The 21,833-nt window shown below is 49.1% G+C and overlaps 9 protein-coding genes across 12 annotated transcripts; 5 read left to right on the plus strand and 4 right to left on the minus strand.

Moving 5' to 3' along the window:
* Positions 1-1,520: 1,520 nt before the first annotated feature.
* Positions 1,521-2,867, minus strand: PV10_06023 (uncharacterized protein). Its single transcript, XM_016370769.1, has 2 exons — positions 2,536-2,867; positions 1,521-2,227 (listed from the first exon to the last, which is right to left on the minus strand). The coding sequence occupies exons 1-2, from the start codon at positions 2,623-2,625 to the stop codon at positions 1,895-1,897; spliced, it is 423 nt and encodes a 140-aa protein (XP_016223062.1). The 5' UTR covers positions 2,626-2,867; the 3' UTR covers positions 1,521-1,894.
* A 183-nt stretch (positions 2,868-3,050) lies between these two features.
* PV10_06024 lies at positions 3,051-5,166 on the plus strand. 2 transcript variants are annotated; one of them, XM_016370770.1, is made up of 5 exons: positions 3,051-3,158; positions 3,225-3,259; positions 3,326-3,435; positions 3,494-3,899; positions 3,949-5,166. In XM_016370770.1, exons 1-5 carry the CDS (start codon positions 3,125-3,127, stop codon positions 4,009-4,011), a joined length of 648 nt encoding a protein of 215 aa, XP_016223063.1. In that variant the 5' UTR covers positions 3,051-3,124; the 3' UTR covers positions 4,012-5,166. The 2 variants fall into 2 exon arrangements, with proteins under 2 accessions (XP_016223063.1, XP_016223064.1); XM_016370771.1 differs by having other exon boundaries at positions 3,225-3,435.
* PV10_06025 (uncharacterized protein) lies at positions 4,021-5,401 on the minus strand. Its single transcript, XM_016370772.1, has 2 exons — positions 4,910-5,401; positions 4,021-4,857 (listed from the first exon to the last, which is right to left on the minus strand). Exons 1-2 carry the CDS (start codon positions 5,214-5,216, stop codon positions 4,106-4,108), a joined length of 1,059 nt encoding a protein of 352 aa, XP_016223065.1. The 5' UTR covers positions 5,217-5,401; the 3' UTR covers positions 4,021-4,105.
* Positions 5,402-5,569: 168 nt separating this feature from the next.
* Positions 5,570-8,038, plus strand: PV10_06026 (uncharacterized protein). Its single transcript, XM_016370773.1, has one exon. It carries the CDS (start codon positions 5,600-5,602, stop codon positions 6,428-6,430), a length of 831 nt encoding a protein of 276 aa, XP_016223066.1. The 5' UTR covers positions 5,570-5,599; the 3' UTR covers positions 6,431-8,038.
* PV10_06027 (uncharacterized protein) lies at positions 7,661-10,193 on the minus strand (the record flags this gene model as incomplete). Its single annotated transcript, XM_016370774.1, has 2 exons — positions 7,661-9,316; positions 9,381-10,193. 2 exons carry the CDS (start codon positions 10,191-10,193, stop codon positions 7,661-7,663), a joined length of 2,469 nt encoding a protein of 822 aa, XP_016223067.1.
* A 4,578-nt stretch (positions 10,194-14,771) lies between these two features.
* PV10_06028 (uncharacterized protein) lies at positions 14,772-15,608 on the plus strand (the record flags this gene model as incomplete). The annotated part of the gene is made up of 3 exons (XM_016370775.1): positions 14,772-14,872; positions 14,946-15,194; positions 15,251-15,608. The coding sequence occupies 3 exons, from the start codon at positions 14,772-14,774 to the stop codon at positions 15,606-15,608; spliced, it is 708 nt and encodes a 235-aa protein (XP_016223068.1).
* Positions 15,609-16,076: 468 nt separating this feature from the next.
* PV10_06029 (uncharacterized protein) lies at positions 16,077-16,901 on the plus strand (the record flags this gene model as incomplete). The annotated part of the gene is made up of 4 exons (XM_016370776.1): positions 16,077-16,156; positions 16,264-16,294; positions 16,364-16,689; positions 16,775-16,901. 4 exons carry the CDS (start codon positions 16,077-16,079, stop codon positions 16,899-16,901), a joined length of 564 nt encoding a protein of 187 aa, XP_016223069.1.
* A 225-nt stretch (positions 16,902-17,126) lies between these two features.
* On the minus strand, positions 17,127-18,145 carry PV10_06030 (uncharacterized protein). The gene has a single exon (XM_016370777.1). The coding sequence runs from the start codon at positions 17,994-17,996 to the stop codon at positions 17,217-17,219; it is 780 nt and encodes a 259-aa protein (XP_016223070.1). The 5' UTR covers positions 17,997-18,145; the 3' UTR covers positions 17,127-17,216.
* Positions 18,146-18,878: 733 nt separating this feature from the next.
* On the plus strand, positions 18,879-21,384 carry PV10_06031. 3 transcript variants are annotated; one of them, XM_016370780.1, is made up of 5 exons: positions 18,879-19,243; positions 19,667-19,746; positions 19,795-21,041; positions 21,097-21,179; positions 21,236-21,384. In XM_016370780.1, exons 2-3 carry the CDS (start codon positions 19,684-19,686, stop codon positions 20,884-20,886), a joined length of 1,155 nt encoding a protein of 384 aa, XP_016223073.1. In that variant the 5' UTR covers positions 18,879-19,243; positions 19,667-19,683; the 3' UTR covers positions 20,887-21,041; positions 21,097-21,179; positions 21,236-21,384. The 3 variants fall into 3 exon arrangements, with proteins under 3 accessions (XP_016223073.1, XP_016223072.1, XP_016223071.1); XM_016370779.1 differs by having other exon boundaries at positions 21,097-21,384; XM_016370778.1 differs by having other exon boundaries at positions 19,795-21,384.
* The last annotated feature ends 449 nt before the right edge of the window (positions 21,385-21,833 follow it).

The following is a 21,833-nucleotide window of genomic DNA, read 5'->3' on the forward strand; positions in this document are numbered from 1 at the left end:
TCTTTCATAGGCTTCGGAGATGTATAATTTATAAAACCAGGTGGTCAGTTATTGACGGGCGCTTGATGGCGAGAAAGCCGACCTGTTCTTTCACGGTGTTCGGAGGTGTTCGGAGGTGAGGAGGACAACTAGCTGATCGGTTCGTCAACGGCTTGTCGTTCGATGGCAGGGAAACCGACCCGTTCTTTCACGGTGTTCGCAGGTGGGTAGTTTCTGATAGTAGTTAATCACTTCCTTAACAGCGTTCGATGGTACGAAACGTTAACTACACGCTCATCCGTCGTGTTCTCCGAGGTGGGTAGTTTCTGGTCTTATTGACAGCGTTCAATAGTCAGAAATCTCACTCACCCGTTGTTCATCTGTGCCCGGTTAGAGATAGGTGATTTCTGGTTTCTCGTCAGGGTTGGATAGCAAGTAATCATACTATTTTCACAATTCAGAGATAGGTAATTTCTTCATCAGCGTTTAATGGCAAAAAGTCTTACCGTTATTCACCATTGTCGAAGAGAGTAATTTTTCCAATAGCGTTCAATAGAGATGGGAAAGGAATTGATTTCGTCGATGGTTTTACAGAGTCTTGAGATATTCTCATCTAACTCTTTTCGATAGTCTTTCGGCGCAAGGTTCGTAGTTGTCGTTGGTTGGCTAAAAATATTGGGCTTTACTTATGTCTTGGTTTTGAGATTATCGAAATTATTGCTGATGTCATTAACCAGGTTTGTGAGCTCGGCCAACTAGACCGGATCTAGACCTGAAGGGGCTATGATAGTAGGTGATTTTGTCGTCGTGATTTTTGGTAAGGTGGCGGTGACGGTGACGGTGACGGTGACGGTGATATTGATGACGATTTATATAGAGAAGAAGGGAATTATCGCTACGGTGGAGATAAGGTACTAATGCGCAGGAGAATTCCTACGGTGGATTAAGAAGCTTCTATGACGTAAGACGTTGAGAGTCGCTCTCTCCCCTTCTTTTCCGCGGAATCTATGGTAATACCTTTGTGTTAGTACTTTTGCAGCTCCGCTAAGTCGTAATTTCTTCATTAGCGTTTAATAGTAAGAAATCTTACGCTTATTCACTATTCATAAAGATGGTAATTTTTTCAACAGCGTTCAATAGTAAGAAATCTTACCGTCATTCACTGTTTTCAGAGATGGGTATTTTCTTCATCAGCGTTTGATGGCAAGGTATCTTACCATTATTCATCATTCTTAAAGATAGTAATTGTTCCAACGGCGGTCGATGGTAAGAATCTTACCGTTATTCATTACCTATTCAGGGATGGGTAATTTTTCCAACAGCGTTCGATAGTGAGAAATCTTACCGTTGTTGATCATTTTAAGAGATGGGTAATTTCTGATTTCTTCAACGGCGATCGATGGTAAGGAATCCGCCACTTCTTCATCGATGCTCGGAAGTGAGAAAATACCGCTTTCCTTGTCCGGGAGCCGTTGAGTTCACAGGCATTCACAAGCGAACGAGCAAACAACACGACAGAGACAAAGCAAGGAGGAGCACAATACAGGGAGAAGCGTTTGGTATTGTAGCTATTTGCTTGCTAGCAACAAGACAGGAAAAACGCCTCCCCATCCTCGTTGACTTGTGCCTCGTTCCCAGTGGAGATGAGCGCATCAAGCAACTCACAAGCCCAAAATCCTCGCCTCAGAAGCCAGCTTGCGTAGCCAGATTGCGGAACTGCCTCTCCTCTGCATGTAGCCTCTTGAGCCGCAGGACCTCGTCGGTCCATCTCTTCCGACACTCCGTGAGAGTGCGGACAGGGGCCAGAGTGCGGACAGGGCCGGCTGAGAAACGGAGCAGAGAAAAGCGCTGCCAACTCTTGTTGACGTTCGTTCCCGGCAGGTGCAAGACGTCTCGCAGGATCAGAGCCTCCACGTTAGACGGTCCTGCTGCTAGTCCCAGTGGTCTCCAGGTTGGCTGCAAATTCTGCAGATTGGCCCATGATCCCACGTTTCCCAGACCAGTCGGGTTGAGCTGGCCGGTCAAATCGTGATATTCCCATTCGAGATGCTCTGGGTGACTCGCATCCGGCGTCGTCGGTTTCCCATTTCCATCTCTCAGAAAACGAACAAGAACGTTGGCTTTGAATTTTTGTCCCGAGGCGTTCGTCAACTCTCTCTCGTAGACGATCCAATCGTTGGCCCTGAAGACCGGGAGCTCGTCCTCGTGCGAGATTAGGGCGAAGAATTTGACTTGAGGAGGATCGACGCTGAAGGAAAGAAATATTAGTACCCGTTGCCAAAGAATTGTTAAGGAGAATTCAAAACTGCCATTGGTGACTCGAAGAGAGTAAATACTTGGAAATCTGACGCCACTGAGAATGACTACTGAAAACAGAGGGGAGAGTGTTGAAAGGTGACGGACACGGTGAGACATTCTGTAATTGTCGCCCGCCGCTGAATGAATTCATTGACTTTGGCTTGACTTTGGCGGACGTCAAGAATAGAAAGAGGGCAAATTTCTTGTGTAGCTGGGGCCATGGGGTAGGGAAAAGGAGATTGACGTTGAACAACTGACAGAATAACGAAGCAACCGTACTGACACGGTTGATAGTTTGGCGTCCGTCAAAGCAGTGAGATAGACAACCGGTAGGGGAAAGGAAAACATCCAAGGAATCACGATTGATCTGAAATCGATCTGGCGTCCGTCAACTGTAAAAGTAGCAGAGAACTGCCAGATCTGAGATGAAGATCATATCGGTGACCGATGTGAATGGTAGCGACCATTGTAGGATCGATGAAGGCTTGGAACATAGAGTAGCAGAACTCAAACAAGATCGGTCATTCTCACCGATGAAGAGGGGAAGACGACAGAGAACAAGAGACAAAGAGATGATGAGATAGAGATAGACACAGAACTTACGTCTTGACAAAGACAACGGATGGCATCTTTCTTCGATGACAGGACTCCTGTCTGTGATTGGCTGTTGTGGAGTTGTCGGAAGATTGTTGATACGGTCCGAGAGAGAAAGTGGAATTGGGGAAAGGACAGGTTTATATAGACAGAAGATCTTCAGATGCTCTCCAGAACCGCGGACTGCGACTCACCACTTCCAGGCAGCGACTCACACTTTATTCACTGACTGTCTCTGATTGTCTCAGTCACAATGGTGAAATCGACTCAAATAGCACGGCTGGATGGTATTGTACCCCTCCTTATTGTTTCATTTATTCATTTTCCAAGGTACTGATTGGACGCGTCTCTAGGCCTCATGCTCGCTGCCTCAGTCGACGATGAGCAGGTATGACTCTCTATTGAGACAATAGGCATGTGCCCTACCAATGACCTGACTCACATGCTTGCCCAGGTCGAATCAGAACTCTCAGAGGTCAAATCCCAGGCCAAGATGATCTTCCGGAGGCTGAATAGGAACTCGGAGCAACAAGCCAGCATTGAGTCTGGTCAATACGTTTTACAGTGAGGACATGTGGCAAGAACAATCTATACAGGCATGGGGCTGATCGCATGACAATAGCTACATCATCAAAGACAGTGTCTGCTTTCTATGCATCTGCGACAAGTCATATCCTCGAAAACTCGCCTTTACCTACCTCTCCGATCTGGCTCAGGAGTTCACCACCGTCTACCCTTCGCAACAGTACCACTCGACCACCTTACGGCCCTATGCCTTTGTCGAATTCGACACCTTCATCCAGCGCACCAAGAAGACCTATCAAGATAGCAGGGCGAGTGCAAACTTGGACAAGTTGAACGACGAGCTCAAAGATGTCACAAAGGTCATGACCAAGAATATCGAGGACCTTCTCTACCGCGGAGACAGTCTTGAGAGAATGGGCGAGATGAGCGGTAGACTGCGAGAGGACAGCAAAAAGTACAGGAAAGCTGCTGTGCGCATCAATTGGGAGTTGATGTTGAAACAGGTATGGCTATATCTTTGCCGCCCGCCTTCATATGCTAACCGTTGTACAGTATGGCCCTTATGCGGGACTATTCTTCTTCATAATCTTCTTCCTTTGGTGGAGGTTCTTCTGAGCCGGTGTCGGTAAACAGTGGCACGAGCCCGAGCATTCTAAACGAACATTGCATCGCGAATCACTTTAGCAAGCGAGCCTTCTCGATACGGCAGTCATATCTCATCTTCCTCTTCGTCAAAGTCATCCTCGACTCCCATATCATACAAAATTCTGCCTCCTTCACCCCCGCCGCCCTTTTGTGCGTCAAAGTACGGGAGAACGACACCATCGCGTTCCAATCTCTGCCGCTCAGTCAGACCAAGTTCGAATGTCATCCCAGTCAGCTCCTGCTCGGAAGTATCTTCTTCTTGCGGCTTTCGGAACAAAGGATGGTCATCAAGGAGAGTGACTATCTCGCGAAATGCCTGTACTCCCACACTCGACGAGATATTGGAACATGTCGGCAGGAAATACCACTCCAATACGCCCCGTCCACTCTTCCGTCGATGTTCCAACTCGAGAACTAGCCCTCGTTCTTCTACCTTGAGATTATGATTGCTCCATGTCTTTGGTTTCAACCCAACCAACACACCTTCTACTTCTTCGCCAAGACCAAATGCTGGTGCCGCAAGTGATCTGGCATTTGCCGCCTTTTCCGTCAAAAGGAAAGACAAAGAATGGAGCTTGATGATGGTTGTTGCCAGATAGGATAGTAGCGAGAGTGGCGGAGGAGAATATGAGTTGAAAGAATTGGACACATTTGTGGTCGGGATATCCAAGTGATAGACTGCCACGAGAGACGTCTGTTGCTGCGGCTGTGACGGCTGGAGCAGGTTCGAGAGAAACTCGACCAAGTTGATACCAGTGCCGGGGGTCTGCGGCTTCGAGCATAGCGTTGTCAATGAGTCAATGATGATGAGAAACCCTGGCAGACACGATTAGTAAAGGGTTTACCTGTCATGCCTGGACTGACATACTTTTCCCTGCGCCTGATGACACAACCTTCTGAACGTCCCTCAATATCGTCTCAGACTTCTTGTCGCCGTAGCATTCCACGAAGAAATCGACATCCTTGGGCTTTGTAAAGGTTTCGAATGATAGAAAGATGACACTGGTCTTGGACAATTTGGCCCTCCGAATGTACTCCCGCAACAATGGTTTTGCGGGCTGTTCCAGGCTGTCTTTGACAAGGGTGAACGGTGAGGCAGTATCCCTTTGATTCAATAGTTTTGAGATCAATAACAAGTTGTGCGTGCGCCGATGCTGGAGATTTGAATGGGACATCTTGAGTAAGTCCCTGGTAATGGGTTGGATAATTTCACCTGCAGCCCGGTGTAGAACGTGGCATGACTAACGACAACAGCAACAACAATTGTGTGTATTCAGGCGCAGCAATCCCAGACTTTCCGAATCGCACAATACGAGATCTATATGCGTGGAAATATCATGAGATGTGATGTCCCTGTTTCGTCCTCACAATATACTCTCATCCTCTTGAATTTCCATTGAAGATTTTCGATATCACAGACGTTCCAATACTCCGCCGTACCAACTGTTTCACCGTAATACATGCGCAGAATCAAACCTCATCCACACCACCATCTCAACGATCATCATCTCTAATTCCTTGTGTATATCCTAAATCGCCCAGATGAGACCTGCCGTTGATGGCACCTATATCTTCGGCTGTAGGCCACCTCACAAACCCTCTGCTCACATCACAGCAACTCATCCAACACAGAGATTATGATTCCGAAGATGGGCAATCAATTCGATATGCTCAAGCCCAGTTGACCAGTGTTGCCGGAATTCTCTTGCGCCTCCCTCAAGAAGTGATCGCGCAAGCCATCGTCCTCCTCCAGCGATTCCTCATCTGCACTCGGCCTGTGGATCGCGAGAATTTCAGCCCTAGATTGCAGTCCGCAGCCTCGATCTACCTTGCCGCAAAATCATCTGCCACTCCAGTCTCCCCTCGATCTATAGTCAATGTGTACGGCTACCTTACCTCCAAGGCTTCATGCCTGATCTCCCTGAATCCATCCGGTGCACCGGATCAACCAGACCCGACCGAGTATATTGTGTCAGAGGGGACATATGAGAAAGAACGACAGCGACTGTTTGTCTGCGAGAGTACAATCCTCGCTGGTTTGGGTTTCGATACACACGTTGCTTTACCTCATGGCCTAGCATTGACATATCTACAGGCGCTTGGAGCGTCTACTCCTACCTTGTGTCGAAGGGTCTTTGAGCATCTGAACGGAGGACTTCTCTCTCCGCAATGGCTGTACCTAACTCATCAACCAAATGCACTGGCTGTCGCGGCGATATATCTGGCTGCGCGTGAGATCGACGTCAAGCTTGTCGAAGTCAATTGGTGGGAGGTCTTTGATGTTGATCGAGAGGATCTCGGGTTTCTTGTCCTGGCTTTTGGAAGCTTGGAGAACTTTGCCGCCGTTGAACGTGAGAAGTGGGAGGGCAAGGCTTTGTCGTTGGATTGATTGCCATTGGGAGGGCGTGATCATTTTGCCCACCATCTCCTCATCGCAAGTCAACACACGGCCGGCTTGTTCGACCAATCTTTGACTTCGACACAGTCAACCACGCAACAACATCTCACGCCAACGGGACGGCAAATTGGTATTAACAGAGCCGACCAACAGGCAGACACCAGATGCGGCTGCAGAAAGCCGATTGTACTTCTGATCGCGATCTCATGATGACATCGGTCAAGCTGGAAGCATGACTTACTCACTTCCCATGGACGATATTCCCAGGCTCTAGACTTTCACATCTAGAATTCCCGTCTCTAGAGGGTGAGCAAACGCAATTCCAACTCCGACAGAAGATGATGTGGCATATTACCGAGACCACTCGCTCCTTGTGACCGGCAGACTCGATCAATTAAAATGTGGTCTTGTCGCCAATGCATCTGAATGATGACAAAGTATCGCGGAAAATGCATTACCATCACTCCACTCACTTCGGGGTCAGATACCCGATAGTGCACCATTTCCGAGCGAGTAACCACCATTATCCTAGATGAAGCGGATAGATGGACAACTCTACCCAGAATTCGTTGTGGTTCACTCGGGCATCACAGTGTGCTAGGTATTAGCCTCTATGCGCATCTGTTAGACTCGGTACCCGGCATTCTTGTAACGAATCGAACGCGACTGGAGATCCCGTTCCCCGCATTCCGTCCGATTGTCAAACCGATAACGGCATCGTGCGTCGCCTTATGCACGCCTGGTCACGCGATTCGGCTTATAATATAGTACGCATACACGCAGACGAATGCCCCTTGGCTGCTCTCGTATACCCCGGTCCGAATGACCTATCGAATTCCATGTTGCCGATCCTCACGGAGACATGAGACCAATCATAGTTCTGTCAACCTATCTTCGGAATACAATGTCTGCGGATCGAACCGACACTCTTGACGCCGAACCACGTACTACGTGTGCGGTCTTCGGAACATATTTTCGCGCCATCGTATGCGAGTCTCTGATGCTGGGGTAGGCCCCGGGGACCCCAGAGGTTTTCACACGCATGGACAAAGTGCAATGCTGATCGAGGTGTCACGACGTGGAATGGCCCATCCTCAGGCCATTGTGTCTATCTTTCTGTTATCCAATTCTGTCTATGCCTTCTAGATTCTAGGCCATAGACATAGACAGAATCCCTCAAAATTGCGATACACCCTTTCAAGGCACCCGCATCCGCGTCTTTCAAGTCCAGCTTCGCCCGTTCGACGTCGTTAGCCCTACAGCACTAGTAACCCCAGGTGATGAAGGCCAAATACTACCTGCGGCCTCGTTGCCTAGCCCCATGCCCCCTTCAAACGGTCCGTCACTGTAGCCCAGGAAGAGCTCAGGACATTGATTGGTGTCGAGAAGGTCAAAGTCTGCTGATAACAGAGGGAAAGGATATAGCGATTCAAAACAAGCTGCTGCGGCGGCGGCTGTGTCGAGGTCCATGTTTTCACCGTAGGTGTTATTATCACCCACCGCCAGAGTTGTGGCCGTCGTTGTCGTCGTCGTCGTCGTACACTGCGGCTGCGAGTTTCCTGGTCCGATTTCCATAGATCCTTCGAGAGTAGAAGTATGTTGAGAAATATCCTGTCCAGGCTGATTATTCTGCTGATGCTGTTGCTGTTTCTGGAGACGTCGTCCCTGTTGATACCCATCTTCAGACGAGGCTGTAGTGGACATGCGGTCGTCGTCGTCATCTCTATGAGCTTCTTGAAAACGCTCATCCGCAGTCCGGTTGACTGGCTCAGCCAGCATTTTCAGGTTTCTCGCATACCAGATCTGAGAGTTGGATTCCATTGCCTTGATCATAGTGCATGCACCGCTTGTGATGGGCCAAATTCCTCGAATAGCCAGCAGTGACCGGATACACTCGTGATACTGGTGGTTGGGCAAATCGTTGGGCTGTTTTCGTGCCATCCTGATGTCTACAAATAGCGAGGCCATCGCCGTCATGATGAAACTTACTGACACTGGTGGAATCTTACACAATAGGTCCTGTTCTCGGAGTTTTTGTAGTAGACCGGACATTTCGGACATGGCTCTGCTGACGGTGGCGATCGCCGTCGAGGTAATGCCGTCTTGTAGTCTGTCTTGATCATCCTTGCATCTTCCCTGTCGAGGCGACGTTAATGGTCGGTTCAGAATCTCCACCGCCATCATGTGTAGCAGTTCTAGTGATGCTGCGTGAATGCGGAGGTTGGTTCGTGACATGTCGTCGCTGCCGTTGTCTTCATGGTACTTGATCCGACAATAGCTATTGCGCGTACTAGACCAATGGTCAAGTTCGTCGCGTATCTGATTGAACATGGTCAGATCGAGGTCGCATTTCCTCTTGGGTTTGTAGTAAATGGCCCATTCGGATGTCGACACCGCGAACCGTTGCAAGGCATAAGACGACACAATAGCCCGGCCTATGATCAACAACAGCTGTAATTTGGACATGAACATGTCAGCCAGCATGACTTTGCTCACGCAGTCCGTCGCCAGGGGACAGTTTCGAAGCGCAGGGATCCGCGTATCTAGAGGCTTGGTGTCAAAATCTTGGAACTTTAGAGGTTCGAGGTTCAGGTCTTCGTCTGGAATACGGAGAGGTTTGCGGGTTGTGATGGCAGTAAGCCGATCGCGACTCACGATCGTCCACCAAAGTCGTCTCCATAGTCGACAGGTCTTTTCGTCTATCGAGGCGTATCCCTCGGCATGGTTTAGACCCATACCTGTGGCGAGAGTAAGTATGATACCTAGCCAGTACCAAGGGTCTTGCTGGTCGTTGGTCGACTCCCACCACCATGCGTGCAGCAGAGTCGCTTGTATCATCACAACCCGATCAGACTCGTACTCGAAATCATAGAGGAGCTAGATAGTACTAATTTTAGCATCATATTCCTCACACGGCGTGTTTACATTTTCCGTCACTGACCTTTATTTTTCGAAAGAAGTACGCTCGTGCTGCCAGTCGATTTTCAAATCCTGCGTCCAGAAGAAGTTGTAGGTCAACGAACGCAGTCCCTGCAAACATGATGGCCTGGAAGAGCAAAAGGCTGATTTGACATCCCGGCCGGCCTTCTACCGAATCGCAAACGTCTTGAAAATCAACCACAGGAAGAAATGGATGGACGTAGAGAAAGAATGCCAGAAGTAGCTGGTCTCGAAGATCGGGAAGTGGGACTGACAAGGCTCCACGGCTTTTCAAATATGCAATTTCTTCGACGTCAAAGATATGTTTGGTGGGACTGATATATGATGGAAGTTCTGGACTCTCTGTTGGGTCGACACAGCCGTCCGAATTTCGCGTGTATGTTGATTGAAATTGGATGGAAGAATGTGGTGTCAGGTCGATTCCATCCTGCGAGTCCTGGATGCGAGATGTCGGTGAATTCTGAGCGTCCTGTTGAATTGCAGTCGACAGGTTGTTCGCCACGATACTCTCGTAACTCTGGGTATCAGAAGTTGGCGCTGTGGAAACCCCTCGAGGCAAAAGTAGCGGTCGTGGTGCGGGAAGCTGAGCCAGACTCATTGCTCGTTGTCGATATTCCCGGCTTCTCTTGGATAGATGAGCTGTGCATTCTGCGTTAACTCGTCGGCATCGCTGGCACGGAGCTCCAGTCTGAGCCAACGAGCACTTGACCTTGTGCTGTCGACAATTCTGGCATGCTAAAGATGCTCGCTTCGTGCGGAGTCCGTTTGACGAGCATGTTTTGGTAGCAGTAGGTGAGGTAGAGTCCGAAGCCATCATGAGGACATGCTGTTTTACCTGCACAGCATCCAGTACAGTTTTCGTGGAGAAAGGTAAGGTAAGTGTGGATTCAAAAGTGGTGTGGAATACAATGGTTGACCTCGGGAGAGTCACCCTGCATGCGGGCGTCTTGATTTCCCGCGTCTGGGCACTTTTGCTAATTTCTGACCAGCATGACTCAAAGCATGACGATTGCGATATTAGCTTTTCAAGACGACTGGTTGTCTGGAAGTTTTATTAAGGATCGACTCGCCAAATAATAGAAGTGCGCTCATTTTATTGCCACGATTGGTTTCATCGCTCGGTGGTCTAGAAGCATATGCTTCCTCCTCCCTACAATCTACCCAATCAAGAAGTGGCTGGATTCATTGTCCACCACTCGTTGAAGTTATACTTAATCACCGTATAATCTCAGATAGTGTATCTGAAGTCGTGCAGGCCTTCAATGACCATCTCGCCTCTGTCTGCCCTCTTGTTACAAATTTTGAACCAGATTGATAGCATAGAGACAATGATCAGGATCATGACGTTGCATGCAATCAATCCATAGAAACCTGGACCATACCGTGGGGCGTCCTGAGATCGGAAGATCAAGGATCCAGCCACACCACCAATCCCTCCAAAGCTGACCATGAGTGCTGAACAAAAAGCTCGTTTCCATTGTCCACGAATATTGTTCGCCTTTATACATGTTAGAAGCCTGATCTCGATAGGAGCGAAAGAAGGGTAGATATACCTGGTAGGCCATCATGCCCGGGAGATTGGAATGAGTGCCCGCAGTAGTCAAGAATACACCAAAGTATCGGGCTCCAGCAGAAGGAGCAAATCCCTAGGATTACGGTTAGTGACCAAATCGCGAAGAACAGGATTAGTCCAAGTACCATAATTGGCAAGCCGACTACGCAGAGCATGGCTCCAAATGCCACCACAGCGCCTCGGACTCTGTATTTGTCCCCGACCCACGACGTAGTCATCATAACGACACCGGCAAAGGCAAATGGTGGAGCCACCAAACATTGAGCAGCTGCGATAGAATAGCCCATGCTCTGTCTCAAGATGATGGGCAGGAAAAAGCCAATCCCTGTCGCATTTGTCACAACGCCGAAGAAGATGAGAGCAAATCCCCAAGCCTTAGGATCAAGGCCTGAAACAGCCCACTTCTTGAAACTCCAAGGTTCGGCTTCAACGTCATCTCGATCCTTTGCTAGTTTTGCCTTAACGAAGGCTAGTTCCTTTTCGCTCAGGAATCGCCACGACTTCTTCGCCGATCTGTCAGGAAAGTCAACGAGGAGAAAGTATCCTCCGATCCCGACTAGAACCGTGATGATTCCCTCCATGATGAAAATCCATCTCCAGCCTTCAAGACCTCCAATGCCATCCTAAACAGATATTTCCGTCAGCAATCGGTTTTCGAAATGACTTTCTTTACAAACTGACCATTTGCATGAGGCCGTATGCCAATATTCCCGCAAATCCAGATGCGAAAGAGCCAATGAGGTAGAAGAAGGAGTACCGCTTATGCATGTCATATCGCGAGTACCAGGTGGAAATCAGATAGACGCAGGCTGCAGATATCTATGAGATTGAATAACACATGAAGGTCATTAGAGGACAAACCTGGGAAGAACCCTGCCTCTAGGACCCCTAGAATAAGCCGTAGACCAACCAGAGCGGTCCATGTCTGAGGGAAACCGAATCCAATCTGAAAAGGAATCAGCAAATCTCTCGAAAGACTGAAATTGAAGGAGATGGCAAGTAAGTATCCCGTACCATGACGAATCCAAAAGCCACTGTTGTGCCCGCAAGGAAGTATCGGGGCCCAATGGCCCGACAAAGAAGAGTTCCCGGGGCTTGGAAGACGCAGTAAGTCGCGAAAAAGGTCAACACAACAATGGACTGTCCCGTAGTGAGTAAGCGAAGGGTGAACGGATAAGTTGAAGTTGGAACTTACATAACGATATCCAACATTGAGCTCCAGATCAACTGTCAACCCTGCAATCGCTGCAGCACCAACGTTATTTCGATCCATGACACTGATGACATATAGAACACCACATGTCACCACGAGCCGTCTGTCGATTTGACGCTTGATCCTCTTCCAGTCCTCGGGTGTAAAGTCAGGATCAACAATTTCGTCTCCAGGTTTCTCTTGGGACCTCCGAGTCGTAGCGACCTCGACTTCGACACCGGTTTGCTTTTCCACGGCATCATCATCAAGGATTTCAGTTTTGTGGAAAGGGGCGGACATGTTGACGAGAGTATGGAGCACTTGAAGCCTAGCTCAAGATAGGTATCAGAACAATCGATCTGATTAGCACCCCTGGCTTTACCCGAACGTGGTGCTGGGCTTATATAGAAATTACTTCCCTCATGCACACGGCTGCTCTTAAGCGATGCCGGGGCACAACTTCTTAAGCATGCCACCGAAACGATGATCAAGCTCCACGATGCGGAGAATCTGGGGACTAGCATCGCCTTGTCATTGCATTGTTGCTCCGTATTTCGACTTACCTCAGGGACCGGACATGAAAAGGCGGCTGCCATGGGTCGATCCTGGACGTAGATCTCTATCCGTCCAAAAGCGTGTTATGCTAGATCAAGTTACTGCCGACATACTTCATTGGCCTCTGGTACCGTAAAGCGACCCAGCTGGCGGGTTAATTGGATGTTCGGACCGCTCGATCGCCATTGGTTCGTGGATCCGAATTCTGAACTGAACTTTCACAAGTACTCGTGGTACTGCATCTTAAAATCTGATCCCTTATTGTTTCTGTTTTCGAAAATCGAGTCGCCACTCTAAGCAGGTTGGTTCCAAGATTGTCATAATGTTTAGCAATGAATGCTAGGTGGGGGTTGAGCGAGCGGTCTGGCAAACAGGCGCTCGATCGACCCATCCAGCGACAGCATACTTGTGGCCCAGTAATACTCTAGCATTCGTTGAGTACATATGAGCTTGATCTGGAGGCATGTACTTGGCGTTGGTCCCATACCTTCCGATAAAGGGGTATCTTAGGTCGAATCGTTCGAGGCCTCAGCCTGTATTCTGTAGAGAGGCGAGGACGGCATCGAGACCGCGCCTCTAAGCGCTCAGGCGTACTCAGGGTCTCCGCCAGCTTGCTCAGGATCGTTTAGCGACTGCTCAGGTAAACGACGAGCGACTCAGGTCCAGGAACGGCAGTGGATTTTAGGTAGACAAGTGTGAGGGTAAGACTTTTGGAGTAGTTTTCCGTGTAATATATATTTTCCGCCTTCACTCCGTCTGCGCATCCTGCCCTGGACTCTGAAGCTCCACATTGATAACAGACGGGAAACACAGTATCTATGCCGTATGTACGTTGTTTTGGTATGTGGGTGCCGACCGGCGTTCCAGTTTCGATGGGTATTCTCTTGTCCCTCTCGTTTGGTTCAGTATTCCCCTATAAAACATGACTTATTTCACACAAGCGTGGTGTCATCAGCTTCATCAATACCATTCCCGACGTCTTCTTCCAGGCTGAAACCAGTATCGTCGATCACCATCTTACACCATGGCCGTTCCCGATGTTCACCCCGAGACCAACCTGCCAAACCCCACTATCCATATCACAGCGCACAACCCAGACGGCACAGCAAAGGTTTTAAGTTCCTACAAATCCCCTGGCAAAGAATATCCAGGAATAACTACCCATCATCATCTCGCCTACACCACAGCTAGCATGCCTGTGGAGTTGAGTGAAGACGTCGACGTGAAGCTGCACCAAGACTATGAGAATTCTGGCAACCTAGCGATTGTCAAGCCGAACGGCACTGTTTGCCGCTTGGTTGACATCGGGCCTGGCAACCAGCCTGCAATGCATCGGACCCAAAGTCTCGACTATGGGGTCGTCATTGCAGGGGAAGTCATCATGGAGCTTGATGACGGAAGCACCACCCTTATGAAACCTGGAGATGTTGCCGTGCAGAGGGGAACCAACCATGCTTGGAAAAACCCCAGTCCCACCCAGTGGGCTCGGATGCTTTTCGTTCTGCAAGACTGCAAACCGATATATGTGGGCGGTCAAAGATTCAAGGAGGATCTTGGTATTCACGGAAAGAAGGTATTCCCAGATAGTGGAAATGACGTTTAGTTAGAGTTGAGATAGACTAGCACCAACAATAGCATTAAAATCATGCGGGATGGCCGTCCATAGCTAGACTCGTTCATGAAAATTGGATCTCTCCAAATCGGCGGAATCTTCGGTAAAACGTCAATCACGCCTACATTGAAAGCCATGGTGGAGTCGTTCATTATGAAAAAGCCACTGTGTAATGATGAGAGCCAAGTCCTTTGGTGAGGATATTTCTACCAGATGTTACGTTGGAAACAACTTTTGTCTGACTGCGAACGGTTGGGGAGATGTCCTATTTGAGTTTATCCCGCAAATGAACAGCGGGTTGGGACAGATTCAGTCGCTTTCCACCAAGAAACATAATTTAGATGATCTGAAGTTGATTTATATCCTTCACCGAGAATCTTTTGAGTGTCGACATCCATCCTTATATTGCAATAATCTCAATTAGATCTGAAAACTTGTTCAAGCTGCAGACCAAGTCGCCATGGCGGCACAGGAGAAGAACCAAGCCTTGATACAGCAGTCGAAGGGACTTGCCCATGTTCCTACAGGTGATGAATATGAAAAGATGATCTCGGGCATGTTGTGAGTACACGCTTCGCTACTTTTGCCTCAAGGCGTCCCAGGCTGGAGGTGATCCGTGACTAACGATCCACAGATACAATTCATTAGTCCCCGAACTCGAAGCAGCTCGCTGGAAAGCTCGGAAATGGTGTCATCGCTACAACACCGAGTGCCCTGGCCTTGACGACCCCGACTTTACCATGACAGATGCAGGCAATGTCAGGTATGAACGGCTCAAGGAGATCCTAGGCAGGGTGGGACAGGATGCCTTCCTCGAGCCACCATTTTATCTTGACTACGGCTGTAACGTCTCCTTGGGGGAAAGATTCTACTCGGGTATGAAGTGCGTAGCACCAGTCATCGAATCCTGCTTCTTGCCACTCATGTAAACTCGCGCAGTCTTGTCATTCTGGATTGCTCACTTGTCACCATTGGCGACCGGGTCATGTTTGGACCAAACGTATCGATCTTTGCCGCGACTCATGAGACAGAAGTATACTCACGACGAGAAAACATCGAATTTGCCCGACCAGTGGTGATTGGGAATGACTGTTGGATTGGTGGGGGTACCATCATCCTTCCAGGAGTCACAATAGGGAAGGGTGTCACGATAGGTGCAGGCTCGGTGGTCTCCAGGGACATTGAGTCCTGGAGTGTGGCAATGGGAAGTCCAGCAAGAGTAGTGAAAAAGGTGCAGGAGTTGCCGGAGATGAGAGCTGGAAGAGAATCATTCAGTGCCATGGAAAGACAGGGGTAGAGATGGTATTCTCATGGGAAAATTGTGCAATTATACAGTGATCGAAGGGAAAAGAGGCTTAGATCAAGTTGAAAGAGCAGAATATAATCGGCCAGTGGACATGGTAGAGACATGGACGAAAGATGGTGAGAGACTGACGAGAAGGATAGACAACACCGACAAGCACGTGACCATTATACGTTCGCATTGCGGAAGGAGCACGTTCTGAGGGAGCTCGCCGTACCTTCTCCTTCAAGAAAATTGCTTCCGCCGACCTTCAGCGACCAAAGAAGCAGCACGACAGAGCTTCAACAATCGCATCGGACGAGTTTCTGGTGTTCGACGACCCGAGATCTAATCTCTCCAGCTTTCACATTGACCCTCTGGTGAATCTGTTACCAAACCCCGGTCATGATATAGCCCCGACCATCCGCCATCCCAGTCTCAAGCAACCTACAAGATCCCCCGAACTTCCTTCCGTTCGCAAACATGGGAGCAGGACAGTCCAAGACGGACCAATCCACCAAACATGTCTTTACCAGTGATACACCCATACAATTTTCACAAGAGTATGTTCATGGGTTCCAGCTATGGCAACACCAAACCTCCTGTCGTCCGGCCACGTGCCTCAGAAGACATCGAGTACTGTCTCTTTACTAACACCATGTGCGTCTAGACTGATAGATTCCCTGCAAGCATCTTCAGAAGTACGTCGGCTATCCCCTTGGAAATCTTTGTATTCGAGACTCGGCCAGACTAACAAGCTCACCAAACAGACCAATTCCACCCGCGCCAAATCTCTCGAACTACACATCGCTCAACGAGTAGCCGCAGAACTCGAGAAGCTCAAAGCGCATGAACAGAAAACCCTAGACGAGCTCCGGAAAAAGATCGCCGAGGCTTCTTCCTCTCCCGACTCTGATTCTTCATCCTCCTCCATCCTCTCAGTATCACCTAAAGAACTCTTCTCGAGCGAGTCCGAAGCCGAAAAGTCGCGAAAAGGGCAAACGTCAGAAAAGGTTCGACAAGAGATTGAAAAGCTGAAACAAACTTTGGGGCAGAGAAAGACTCTGACCCAGTTACCTACAGAGGTTGAGACTGCGTAAGTCGCTCTAATTCTCGCAACAAGAGTATCATTACACTCTAGTTCCTCTCTGGCTAACATATGCTCGTTGTACCCATTTTAGCCGACAAGATGTCATCTCCTGCCTACGACTCAACGACCGGAAGCCGCTCGATTGCTGGAAAGAGGTTGAAGCTTTCAAACGTGAAGTCAGGAAGCTCGAGGAGAATTATGTCTCTTCTGTTCTATAAGTTCCTTGTTGATTGACCCGTGGTCTGGTATGCAAGCAGACTCGATTGCTGCGAGCGATGATACCGAAATGTATATACATAGATTCAGTTGACCCAGGGAATCTGGGACTAAAATCCGTGCATGAATGAATACCAGATGTTGGACATGAGTTAAGGGTACAAGTCACTAGTTCTCGAGTGGGTCGTAGTTACCAAGGAAGAGAAGAGGAATCCATACCTTGTCCCATTACGATCTATCTTTGACAGGTCAAATGCACTGATCAGGCTACCTAGCCAAGTATCCCTCAATCATCTTATATCCAACAGTATTCCTCCTTAATGAAGTTCCTTCCTCACAATCCAAGCCCCCCCAGGATTAAGCCGACGATAATATCTCTGCACAAGAAGCACACGATAGAACCCCCGTTTTTCATACCACTCAAGCGCATCCTCATTCTTCTCCCATACATGCGCATAGACCGACACGGTAGACTCGTCCTTTGCAATCGGGGTACTCAGAACCGTATCGAGAAGAAGAGTAGCAAGACCCAAGCCTCGATAAGGAGCCAATAAGGCCAAGGCCTGAATGTAGATCTGATGTAGTTGTGGTTGATTTGCTGCTCCTGTGGTGGTCGGCGATGCTGGTTCTATACGACAACGCATCCATCCAACGGGTTCTGATGAGTAGAGAACAACTCGAGTAAGTTGTGATAGAGTCGTGTCGTTGAGTGGTTCGCGGAAAAATGAGTCACTGTAGCGAATGGGTAGTGTTGTGCTGGTCAGTCGCTGGATGGATGGGAGTTGGGATGGTGATAAGGGGACTATCAATGCGTGTGGAAGGTGTGGGATTGTGACGGGTTGGCTTAGGTTGTTGGAGGAGAGATGGTCGTGGACTTGGGATAGGATGCTTGGTTTGGGTTTTGTGGATGATGTTTCGTTGGTATTGCTGGTGTTGGTGGCTTGGGGGTGTGCCTGGTCATTGTCGTTATCTTCAGCTTGATTTTCGAGTGACTCTGGCGTGTGTTCAGTTTCGAGTACTTCTTGCTCCTGGACTGGAGTGACCGGAGGATCCTGTTTCGGCCTCGAGAAGAATGAGAGTATGTTGGTCTGAGGCATTCTTTTTCTTGTTCATGTTCATATTCATGTTCATCATCAACCTTTAGCATCGTCACCGGGATTCCATGCTCCAAAAAGTGTCTATCGCGTAAAATCGTGTCTGCATTTATTTCCTTTGCGAGCTACATGACACATCAGATGTGGAGTTGATGTTCATCAGCATTTCTAGATGCCATGTGGAATTTCTGCAATCCTTGGATGGATTCCCCTTGTCCCCTGGACTCTCGGTTGTTCCCGGCGCTAGGAGCCTAATTCGAGAGGTGGATGTTAGGTTGGGATGAGGGGCTACGGGCTTTTATCTGCCCTGGGGTGCACCTATGCCGATAACCTTGTTTGTCACCACATCATTACTGTGTGATCAGGAGTCTACGGTAGGTAGGAAATTCATCAGTGCCATTTTCACTGGGTTGGGACTACACAACAAATTTACTTCAACAAACTTCAGACCTGATATACCCCACATATAGATGTTCACACGAAGTAGGTCTCAGAAGGCGTGACACTACAAACAGGTCAATACCAATATCTAGGTAGATTTTGCGGCATTCCGTAGACAATCGCAGCTGTGTACACTATGCCCACTGCTTAGCCGAGAAGCTTATGTGCTGGGAAGCCTACGAGCAGTCTGTAGGTAGACTGACGAAATGTGGCTAGAGCGTGTGTACTCGCAGCCCGTTGGCCGCCCCTCAGATCCCTCCCTGCAGGGTCAACGCACCTCGGACTTTGGGCACTGGGGCACCTGCACTCATCCCTCTTCAGCCACCTGATGATAAGGCGCACGTGCCTGTGGCTGTCTGGCCAGCGGCTGAATCCCGGGAACAATTGCAATTGCCAATTGCTGTGCCTCAAATCGCAGATTACAAAGTGAATTATCCCATCACACTCACGCCGATTGCCATACAACATTGCTCTTATACCTTTTCCACTACTGCGGCACCTTAATTATCCTTGCCTGTCGATCTAGTCTAGCATACTTACTGCCATATTGAAATCAATAGCACATTGCCCGGATTCGCCGACACAAAAGTCCCTCGCAGTCCTGAACATCTTCAGCTCCAGATCTCTCGAGCACATCCTCCTACCTAGACACAGCACAATCCTTTCAAGACAGGGTCACATCCACCGTACTTTCTCCCTTCAGTCTGTTAGATTCATGGCTACACTATAACATTCTGGTCTGCTGCGTGGTGGGATTCAAGAGGTGCTTAAACAGAATACAAGCTTGCGCTAGGATTGAATTGTCACAGGTGAGTTAATACTGCCTCACAATACTGCCGCACACCACTTGAGACTGCGATCATATTGTTTGTGAATGCATTGATGCATGAAAACATGAATGCTCTCCAGCAGCAGCACCTCTGTCGCTATTCCTGCTTCATTCACAGAACGCTTCTCATCCTGCACCTCAACCGCGAATGTTTTCAACTCATCTTGTTGATCCCATCCATACTACTCTCAATGCATCTACCACTCAGACAAGAGCCTCTTCTCCCTCTCAAGTTCATGATATTTGCATCCATTTATGTGCTTCGCTCTTCGCCTTGTCTTCGACATGATGATTGACAACATGGCCTCCGCGCCGTCCACCCTCAGTCACCATGTCGCGGATACCGAATTGTGGAAGCGGTTCATGGACGATCAAGACATTGTGGCTGACTGTCTACCTCCAGTGCACTCTTCGCTGAACATGTCTTCTACCAAGGCCTCCAAAGCCCCGGTCGTCCTGACTGCCGCGGATCAAGAACAAACGGCAAGTATTCCAAAGCCCGACAATGTGAAAATCCCCTAACCCCAACAGATGGTGTATCTTCTTGAACAGTCCATAGAGAGTATCCTTCATGACATCCTCCTTGATGTCCACCAAGAGGAAAAGATTGCTCGTATGCAAACCGCCGTGGTCGAAGTCGAACAACGGGCGGAAAAACTCGGCAAGAAAACCAGTGCAGATCAAGGCGAGTCCGAGGCGGCCGACAATGAAGCCGTGGAAACCAATTCAGCTGTCCTCAAGGGCGGCCAAGTCAGCCTCAAGGGCAACCCTATGAAGAAGATCAAACATATCAGATGTCCAAACTGCCGTCTGCGGAGACTGCAGTATCCTCGAGTGGGTTGGAACTCTCGTCCTGTCCCTGACGCCACCGAACAGTACTGCAAAACCGAACCAATGATCATCATCGACAAACACGACGTCCATGGCCAGCGCAAAAAGGGTGTCAAAGTCAAAGGCCAAGCTAAGGGCAAGAACAAGAAGAAGAATGACCCAGGATCGCCAGCGGCGTCAGAAGCCTCGGACCCCTTGACCCCTTCCTCGTCGATGCCTAACGAGCAGTTTGAGTTCAAAGAAATCGACTACCCTGCCGCCAAGTGTCCCAATCGTGAATCTCACCTCGGCGACCACTGGAAATCAGTCAACGTCTTTGCCACTCACCTCAATGGCAATTGCTACCTGAAGAAAGATCGGGCTGCAGGCAGAGAAGCTAATGCCAAGATGAGTGGCACCCCACGAGATAGCCGTGCCAACTCACCCAAGCCCACTTCCAACGGAGTCAAACGCAAGGCAGACGACGAGGAGCCAAAGGGGACCATCAAGAAGAAACAAAAGACCAGCGACACCATTAAGAAGATAGACAAGAAGCCGGTCGGTGCACCCTCCAAACTGCGTGAGATCGATAATGCCGGAGACGACAGTGGCGGCGAAGCAAGTCCACTCAAGGAAGCTAATGGCGACACAATCTCTGTCACGCCGACCAAGGCCGCCAGAGACCAAAGTTCCGAACCGTCGTTAAAGCTCAAGTTGAAGGCGCCCAATGCCAGTAGCAGTGTCACAAGCGATGGGATTGCGCGGAAAAAGTTGGGCTCCAAGCCAGGGAAAAAGGACAAGGACAAGGCTTGATCTTGGTGAATGTCACACCAAGCACGAAGCAACGTGTACCATATTTACCAAGACATCGGGTTATGGCTATGTCTTATGCTGCTAGACATGGCTTGGGTGCTGCGAATCCACCACCACGGACGGTGGACATGTTGAACAACGGCGCACAGGGGCAGGTCAGTTAGAATATTGACCCTGGATATTTGCTTTGATCCTAACACACATAGGCAGACGTTAGTGCTGCCATGCCGTCTGTTTGCAACCATTGACAATTGACGATGGTATTCAAGAGCCAATGACCATAAGTCGACAGGGTTGAGCGAGATCCCAGGCTCAATGTTTGACTCAAATCACTGACGTGTCATCACAGCCTCGTGCGACTGTCCATTGTTTTCCATTGCTATGGCCATTCATCAAGCACATCGCAGACAAGTCATACCATAGTAACAAACACGGTCATGCGCCATTGCCAGGTCATTTTGAGCCTCACCTCCTCCTCCTCTTCCTCCTCCTCCTTCTCTCTGCGCATCCAGTGAATTGACTCACCTTCTCCCCCCCCCTCTTTCCCATTGCTCATTGGCTGCCAGGTATCGAAGGGTCGCCCCTGCCATACCTTCACTACACTTGCCCATTTTGTCGCCCTACTTCTTTCCTTTTCTGCAGCTTCTCTGACCATCGTCTGCGCCCTTTCGACTCATCGCACAATCTCGTCAAGTCTGTCTTACCTGAACTCTTCATTCGACTCAGACTCAGCCAGAGCATCTGTGACCAAGCCTGTCAAACGCCACCAGGAGCTCCGAAGTCGATAAATCTTTCCTTCATTCCTCACATCTCGTCTGAACTCTCAAATTTAACCTCCTCGTTCGCCTTCGAGTCTACAAGTTCAAATCACTCTCTAAGTCAAGCTCACATTTCAGAAAGATCTGCCCTGGTGGCATTGCCTTCAACATTGTGAACAAGCTTTGTGG

This window comes from Exophiala mesophila (genome assembly GCF_000836275.1).
Source record: "Exophiala mesophila strain CBS 40295 unplaced genomic scaffold supercont1.4, whole genome shotgun sequence".
NCBI lineage: Eukaryota > Fungi > Ascomycota > Eurotiomycetes > Chaetothyriales > Herpotrichiellaceae > Exophiala > Exophiala mesophila.

What these genes read in the sequence shown, in the direction of transcription:
- PV10_06023 (XM_016370769.1), bottom strand. Translation starts at nt 2,625, where the DNA reads ATGTTTTCCTTTCCCCTACCGGTTGTCTATCTCACTGCTTTGACGGAC. An exon ending in TACGGTTGCTTCGTTATTCT is followed by an intron (nt 2,228 to 2,535) that starts GTCAGTTGTTCA and finishes TCTTTCCTTCAG; the next exon opens with CGTCGATCCTCCTCAAGTCA.
- PV10_06024 (XM_016370770.1), top strand. Translation starts at nt 3,125, where the DNA reads ATGGTGAAATCGACTCAAATAGCACGGCTGGATG. An exon ending in TCAAATAGCACGGCTGGATG is followed by an intron (nt 3,159 to 3,224) that starts GTATTGTACCCC and finishes ACGCGTCTCTAG; the next exon opens with GCCTCATGCTCGCTGCCTCA. An exon ending in CCTCAGTCGACGATGAGCAG is followed by an intron (nt 3,260 to 3,325) that starts GTATGACTCTCT and finishes ATGCTTGCCCAG; the next exon opens with GTCGAATCAGAACTCTCAGA.
- PV10_06025 (XM_016370772.1), bottom strand. Translation starts at nt 5,216, where the DNA reads ATGTCCCATTCAAATCTCCAGCATCGGCGCACGCACAACTTGTTATTG. An exon ending in GTCATCAGGCGCAGGGAAAA is followed by an intron (nt 4,858 to 4,909) that starts GTATGTCAGTCC and finishes CGTGTCTGCCAG; the next exon opens with GGTTTCTCATCATCATTGAC.
- PV10_06026 (XM_016370773.1), top strand. Translation starts at nt 5,600, where the DNA reads ATGGCACCTATATCTTCGGCTGTAGGCCACCTCACAAACCCTCTGCTC.
- PV10_06030 (XM_016370777.1), bottom strand. Translation starts at nt 17,996, where the DNA reads ATGCCTCAGACCAACATACTCTCATTCTTCTCGAGGCCGAAACAGGAT.
- PV10_06031 (XM_016370778.1), top strand. Translation starts at nt 19,684, where the DNA reads ATGTCTTCTACCAAGGCCTCCAAAGCCCCGGTCGTCCTGACTGCCGCG. An exon ending in CCGCGGATCAAGAACAAACG is followed by an intron (nt 19,747 to 19,794) that starts GCAAGTATTCCA and finishes TAACCCCAACAG; the next exon opens with ATGGTGTATCTTCTTGAACA.